We start from the raw sequence: 7,903 nt of genomic DNA, 5'->3' as shown, positions 1-7,903 counted from the left end.
CGGAACTACTTCCTATTTCTACCGCTTGAATCTCGATTCATTTGCCGATGTCGATTCTCGCGTATAAATTGTTGCGAACATTACAATCCTCGTTTTAAGGGAAAAATTTATTCATTTGTAATGCGATTACGAATGTACTTTACATTCGGACAGATCCAAGCAAGCATTTCATTGAAACCGGAAGGGCTTTGGTGTTCTCGCGAGCATGCAAATGAAATAGAATTTTCTCGTCCCTGGTATTGACGACTGAAAGACTGATGCTTCGGCGAGTCTTCGAATTTTTCGCGCGAATGAAATGATTAAAGGCTAATTAACTGTTGTTTGCCTGCTCAAACCGAGGATTTTCAAAGCATACGCACACAAGCGGTCGGAATGTAAAGTTGAAACTAAACATATCTCTTGACCTTTGAAAATCATATTCCTAAGCAGCGATGTTATGCTTGTCCTGCTTTCACGGAAAGGATTAGCATACTAACTGCAAGGGGCAAGAGATACGTTTCTAAATGTAAGCGTTAAAGCCAGGCGAATTCCGGTACGTGGTTTTGTTATTAATGTTGCAAAGCGAACGGAAAGATACGTAAAGCAAACGTGTACACAATGTAAAATTAACATGGGAAAGACCTTAAAGAGAGTTCCATTTCATGCCATTTGCATTAACGTGATCCCTTGAAAGAATACATTGCTGAAGAATTTGTATTTGAGATGATCTCCGAGGATGGTCAACAACATCGGTTAGAAATGCGTGTATTTATAAAAATTCATATTTTTATAACTATCACTAAAGAAATGAAAACCAGATAGATATTTTCGTTTTACTCTCCGCAAATATATTATTATTACGTGTACTTGCATTCTGCATTTCTTTAATACCGAGTACATTTTCCACAAATGCATAAATGTGGATGTTAATTTCCTAGTTTACGTCAAAAAGAAATTTCTACCAAACTTGGAGAGCACCTCGAAGAATGCAATTTTTTGGGTGAATCGCGAAAGGAAAAGGAAAAATGGGACCGAAACATTATATTTTACACACAACGTATATAGTTTCAAATCGACACGAGTTTTTAAAAATTGAGAACCATCGACAACGGAATAAAGTATAATAATCAGGAGAAGAAAGGATCACGATCGTTGATGCGAATGACATGGAATTAAACGATACCTGTGTTGCAGACTCAGGAACAAAAAGGGAGTGGGGAAAGGAAGAAGAGATATTGAAGAATTTCCGAAATTTACATCGAGCCTGTAACAATGGGGCCATATTTTCACAAAATAAAAAACAAAAAAGAGAAAGAATGGAGGACGATGGTGCATGTCTCTCTCTCTCTCTCTCTCTCTCTCTCTATCTCTCTATCTCTCTCTCTTGTTGCGAAGCTATGAATTTTAAGTAAATATCTGCATCCACGTAAAGCGTGCAAAAGTATCGGCAAGAGGGAGGAAACGCGTTGGGCCTAAGAAAGTTTCACCGACTCAACTTTTATTGCTCATAATACGTAATATGTTCGTAATAAGATACACTTTCGTAATTGTGTTCGTTCCAGCACCCATCGACGAACAAACGTGGAACGTTTGTTGAACATTTTAAAAGCAGCGTGCACGATGAGAAAAGGGGACGCGGTGAAACGCACGAGGAAAGAAGAGAACGCGAACTATGCAATTGTTTATTATCGCGATCGCCGTTCCAAATAATTTACTGTCTTCCTAAGCTACGAAATTACATACACGATTTACTTTCGATGAGCAACAGTCACGTCTTTCTGGTTCACTGTTGTTCATGCCAAACAAAGAAACTAAGTGAAAAAAAATGAGAAAAAAAAGAGAGGAAAACAAGTAGAGCCTGATCGGTGAAATCACTAGTTAAGTATATGTGAGTAGCCAGGATTTTACGTCTTTTTTAAGAGCGAAGCAACGATCTGCCGCTTAGTGACCCTTTCGATTTTGTTCTTTTTTTTTTTTTCTATCACAGATGATAATTTTCGACCTGTTCTACCACACAGAAAAATCTCGACTCGATTGTCGTGCGTACACACGACGAACCACAAATGCCTGCCACCTGCCACCAGTAGCCAACAGACACACACCGAGAGCGAAGAACGTTTTGACAATTTTGTATGCACCATTCCGAGGGAGAATTAGTCAATGAATTACTCGACGATAAAAATTGTTATCATCATTTGTAACACCGGGAGGTCTCTTTAGAAAACAATGAAGAGAAAGAAAATCAGAGAAACAAGAAATTGGCTTATCGGCTGCGATCCTAGTACACGGTATAAACTTTAACACGTGGACCTTCTTTTTTAATATACACATGTATTACGTTTTCGTTTCATATCGTTTGTCGTTTGGAAGGAAGAGAGCGTGAAAGCCATCCGCGTGAATGTGTGAGAGGTATTCAACTAAAAGAAAAAGTAAAACGAAAAAAAAAGGGAGGAGGGAAAGAATAAATTGAATACACGTTATTATGAGGAAGCGCAGTGATAGTTACTCAAACGTAAGTTACAAAACAATTTAACGATATACATATATAAATACTATAAAATAACCATTACCACACGCGATAAAAGTAATATGGCAAGATATTTTGTGAGTGTGTCTATAAAGCTCGATTATAAAGAAAGAAACCTACGTACATTATAAAAGACAGTTTGTCTTCATTCACGAAACGAAGGATATTGCCCCCGTCGAGGGAGAGATTTTATAAATGGTGTGTTGAACTTTTAACGGTCGTCATTCACATGAAATGGCCTTATATTCAGCACTCGGACTCACAACGCATTCAGGGAGAGAAGTGTTGCTATATTAAATGTAGTTTTACTCGTCGAATTGTGCGTAGCGCATAATCGGTCAGACCTAACGATTACTTGTTTTATCATCGATTCTGTACTTTCACTTTGTACACGGTTTCATTTACCGACACGGAAACATTCGTATACGTTCGTGCGATCCCTCAGAAACTGCGGCGAGATTGATTTTTTTATCTACAAACATTGTTCACACGCATTACCGATTAAAAGTGGTTTACTCTTTTTCTAACACTCTCTTCATGCTTAAAATATTACGATGTATAAGACACTAAGTTTATACGAGATATTTCGAGATAGATGTCAGATGAAGTAGTCACTATTTCCGTTCTTTTATATTTTTCATATCTTTTTAGTAGATCTATTTTGATAACATAAAAGGATTAAGTTCAGTACATTTGGGAAAAATAATGATCTAAGGTTATAGAAAAAAAAACAAAAAATAACTATGTTTAAGAGCCTGAGGTGTAACTTTGAGAATCTCCTGTAAATAAAGCATAAACATCCTGGTTCTTGTAATTTCTACTTTTCTAGAACCTTGGACTGTTCGAAGGTCACTTTACACGAACTCAACCCCTTTCGAGCCACGGCCATTATCGTAACAACAGCAACCCAATCTTTTCTGAAAAGAAAAAGACAATTCTATACGATATCAGTGATATTAATTCAATGTAATGAATTAATGATTCATAAAAGGCTTCGGAAGGGTGCATCTTTTAAAGACCTTCAATTTTGAGTAAAAAAATTCCGTTGTACTTAATAGTTACTTCATGTGACATTTGATGTAAGTCATCCTACTCGATAGCATCTTTCGTTATCGTTAAACCTTTCCATGTATTCGCCTATTTTCAGAAACAGATGATCCCAATGATATTAACTTTGTTCGGACATTGATATAACAGTAAGGTCGGTTGAATAATTTTATCGTTAATATTGTTGTCACGTCGAAAAAGATGTATTATGCATTTGTATAACATAACATTTTACGTATAAGTTTCTAAGGTGGATATTTTAACGATATTTAGAGATACGATATCATCGAGGCGTATGACGCTGCCGTCATGTTGGATACGATTTTATTCGAACAACAATTTCTTTATAATATTTTTCATTAAACATAACATCGTGGAACAATTCAGCCTAAATACATGTACTATATTTTATTGACACAGTCCAAAATGATCGGAAATAAAACTTTATATATCTAGGAACAAGTTGTCGCTTGAGTAGTTTAAATCTTTGTAGGAAAATACGCACACATGAATCACGCTCTAATTTTCTTTAGAGGTATTTCAGTTCGAGCATCCAATTTTTAACTCTTCGTAGTCCGTAGAGAGCTTTAATTACGTGGAATGGCTCGAGGGTGAACCATCGTCGCATTAGTTCCTTTGTGCATTTGTATACGTATCATTATCGAAGGTAAACTGCGATGGGGTAAAAACCATTTTTACATTACTCCCCTGAATATTAAAATGAAGCTATTAATAATCGATACTCCCAAACCTACATTTACATCCTGTACTCCCTGTACTTCTACATCTATAAACGATCTGTATCGATGCCTTTTACCATAGTAACACCGTTACCATTTTGAGCTGCTTCTCATAACCGTATGATTTCGTTGCTCAAAGATATCCAACTGTCTTACTCAGTCTTCAATGATCTCTATTTACTGCCACAGACAAGATATCTCTCATTTAATACTCTACGCTGTATTACCATATACCTCGCAATATCGATTTCGTAAAAGCGAAGGCAACGTCATTTTCACGAGCAACAAACAGTATTGTTTGTTTAAGGCAAAATAGTGCATCGTCGCGTAGACTTACATATCGTGCCTGTAGCGTAAAGAATAAGGAATAAGATTATACGCGTAGTACGTAATACACATTTATCTTGCATTCGCGCAAGATAGAGTCGTTTCCTGAATAAGCATTCAACGAACAAACGTTACCATTAAGAAACTATTTCGTAACGATCGTTATATGTCTGAATTAAAGTTAATTAATTAAAGGCAAATTATACAAAATACTGTTTTTAAGTACCCTTATATAAACACACGCTTCGCAAGCCCAGCCGTGACGTTCTTCAAACGATACATTAAGTTAATCGCGCGTACAAGTCTTGAGGAAGGTCCGTGTAAAATGCGAGAAGAGAAAATCATTTACTCACGAAATGCACCATTAACTTGTAAGTGTGTAAATGACGAGACTTTCTACATAAATAGACGCAATATCTGTGTAAAGTTCTTAAATAAACTTAATTTTTATACTAAACAATTATAACATCTTGTGCATTGGTTTGTCTTTCATTAGACACTTTGACTTCTTCTATTTAAAGTTTGTTGTAACTTATGTAATTTATTCCGTTTCAAGTTGGCAAGGACGATCATCGTTCCTTTGCTCTTCATTTATATTCTTTATTTCTTCCGCGTAAATCAGATTTTCTGTAGAATTAGCCATCGATGCAGAATCATTTTTCTTCGCTTCACGAATTCTTTTAATCTTCTTTTTAATAGCCACTGCACCTGGTTTCATTTAAAAATTATTATCGAGATCTACGTACGTACATACGTATTAGTTGAATTTACTTACAGAACAAAGTCTGCCACAATTCAGTCTTTTTTGATGCTTTATTAACTAACTTCTTCAAAGAATCTCTATGTCGCTTTTGTATTCCTGCCAACTCGATTGCTTCCCGCGTTGGCGGAGGGAATAAGCAAATTTCTAGCCAGTGCACAGCTTTTGCACATCCCAGAAGTCTAAACCATACCTAGAAATTCAATTTTATGATAAATCAAAAACTGCTATTACAAAAGTAAGCTGTCTAATTATTAAATATTACAGAATCGAAGCACTCAGCTATGAACCACAGCCATACACCAAGTTGTACTCTTGAGTAATTCATATGTTCCGGCCACAAGATCAATTTGGGTACTAGTAGTACATATAAATATATCCTGAAAAAGATATTTTTTATTGCACCAGATGCTAATGAGAATGTTCCATTGCTTCCTCTTAAAAAGGACACAGAATATCTGCTAACCAGCTGAGGCAATGAAGTCCAAAGAATAATTTAGGTAACTTTCTTCCAATGATGTGAGAAACACATAATAAGATTCGACAAATATTTATCACAATGGTGTGAATCGCATTGTAAAATAGAAATGTGTTCACTCCTCTGCACCAGCTGTAAAAGAAATTCAATTATAAAATATAGATGCATTTTAAACTCGGTTCATGATTATATTGCGATAGGGCATAAGATGGTTCTACTCTAGACAGTCAGAAGATATAAGGATAAAGTTATACAAAGCTTGATGCAAGTGTTAATAATTAAAATGAAAGACTCTGTTTACTTTTTCTGATATGGATTCAGGATGAAAGATGCAAAGAGCAAATTGGTCCAGCCTTTGGTCCATGCTCCATGGCGCAAGATCTCTATTCCAGCCCGGTGAAAGTAAAAGCTCTTGTACAATACTACACCCAGCTCTTCGTGCGTCGCTTCTTTCTCGTCGAGGAAGAAGCTCTGTGTCTTGATTGCAGGCGAGTTTAGATAAAAAATGCTGGCAAAGCAAAATCCGCAACTCCACACAGCCTCGATTATTCTACTTCTCTGCATCAATGGAATGCGTATACGTCGAAGTAACGACTGTGTTAATAAACGAAAATTATCAGTTTTGTACTGTCAATAGGCAATTCGTTATCCTTTATCTGCACTCTTTGCAAACAACCCCGAAAAAAAAAAAGGTAATTGACAAGTTCATTAATTAACAGGACAGGACAACGTTGAAGCGCAGGATAAATTCGTAGGACTTACATTAAGGCACTTTTCGTACATGAGATAGAAAATAACCCAGAATATAATTAAGTACCCGAGCAGGACATCGGACTTTTTTATTCTCGTCCCATTTCTATGGTGCATGGTAAATGCCTCCTTGTCCCATAAATTCGAGACACTCGGTGTAAATTGTGAAACATCGAGAAAGGAATGCAAACCGATCGCAGCTTCTTCCCACATTTCTGGCCTTCGAAATTTTACTCTCGCTTCAGTATAAATCTGTTGACGCGTAAAATCTAGTATCGGGATGCTGTAAAAACTCGCGCAATTAACAAACTGCTCGATGACACGAACTGAATTAGAAACTCTGAGAATAATTAAAAACTTTGTTCCTCTGCATCACGTTCGGATGCACTATATAGCGCAACGGTGCGCGCGAGAGCTCACACGGATTAGTCACCACTACACATAACCGTGGCACTGGTGTTTGTGGCGTTACCGACGTTACCGACGTTACCGACTTCCTCATATAAGCAGACACATTCACAGCCATCTACTTCCGCTCCTCGGAGGGTACATTTTCATTAGGAAATTGTTTCAAAATTAATTCACGTCATCTATAAACAAGAGACTCTCGTTTGCGACGTCTTTCAAATTTCTACGCTTTTCAAATTATTCACTTATTTCTACATCATCAAAGAGTACACATCACAATTTGCCTTTGCCAAATCTAGATTTGTATTTCTTAGTTTCTAATTCAAATTACCTTAATTGTAAAGACTTGTTGTTGTTAAATAAACTTGTTACATAAAAGCCATCCTCAGCAAAAGTTAATTAGAAGAAAATATCGTGGACAACAAAAATCCACATGTTGGCTACCCCTGGCGCCATCTCTGCGAAAAGTGCTCAAACTGTTCGCACATCGTTATCGACAGCGAAGTGAACTGCCGCGCCAGTGGCGCCATCTGTCGGAGAATCGCTGAAACAGAACTTCGCTTTGGTTCCGCACTTTTCACAGAGATGGCGCCACCAGCGCGGTAGTTGTGGATTTTTGTCTTGTCCTCGATATTTTCTTCTAATTAACTTTTGCTGAGGATGGCTTTTATGTAACAAGTTTATTTAACAATAATAAGTCTTTACAATTAGGGTACATTGAAATAGAAATTTAGAAATACAAATCTAGATTTGGCAAAAGGTAAATTTTGATGTGCACTCTTTGATGGTCAAGAAATAAGTGAATAATTTGAAAAGCGTAGAAATTTGAAAGACGTCGCAAACGAGAGTCTCTTGTTTATAGATGACGTGAATTAATTTTGAAACAA

The 7,903-nt window shown here is 36.7% G+C and overlaps 1 protein-coding gene across 1 annotated transcript; it reads right to left on the bottom strand.

Moving 5' to 3' along the window:
- Positions 1–5,161: 5,161 nt before the first annotated feature.
- Positions 5,162–6,893, bottom strand: LOC143425098 (uncharacterized). Its single transcript, XM_076897599.1, has 6 exons — positions 6,621–6,893; positions 6,160–6,452; positions 5,847–5,990; positions 5,646–5,760; positions 5,396–5,573; positions 5,162–5,328 (listed from the first exon to the last, which is right to left on the bottom strand). The coding sequence occupies exons 1-6, from the start codon at positions 6,819–6,821 to the stop codon at positions 5,162–5,164; spliced, it is 1,098 nt and encodes a 365-aa protein (XP_076753714.1). The 5' UTR covers positions 6,822–6,893.
- Between the last annotated feature and the right edge of the window lie 1,010 nt (positions 6,894–7,903).

The sequence above is a fragment of the Xylocopa sonorina genome, chromosome 7 (assembly GCF_050948175.1).
Source record: "Xylocopa sonorina isolate GNS202 chromosome 7, iyXylSono1_principal, whole genome shotgun sequence".
Classification (NCBI taxonomy): Eukaryota; Metazoa; Arthropoda; class Insecta; order Hymenoptera; family Apidae; genus Xylocopa; species Xylocopa sonorina.
The sequence above is the reverse complement of the archived record's forward strand: the minus strand, read 5'-3'. Positions and strand labels throughout refer to the sequence as shown.

Coding starts and splice junctions, on each gene's coding strand:
- LOC143425098 (XM_076897599.1), bottom strand. CDS start 6,821: ATGTGGGAAGAAGCTGCGATCGGTTTGCATTCCTTTCTCGATGTTTCA. Junction 6,453..6,620: donor TGTACGAAAAGTGCCTTAAT/GTAAGTCCTACG, acceptor TTATTAACACAG/TCGTTACTTCGACGTATACG. Junction 5,761..5,846: donor GGACTTCATTGCCTCAGCTG/GTTAGCAGATAT, acceptor TATCTTTTTCAG/GATATATTTATATGTACTAC.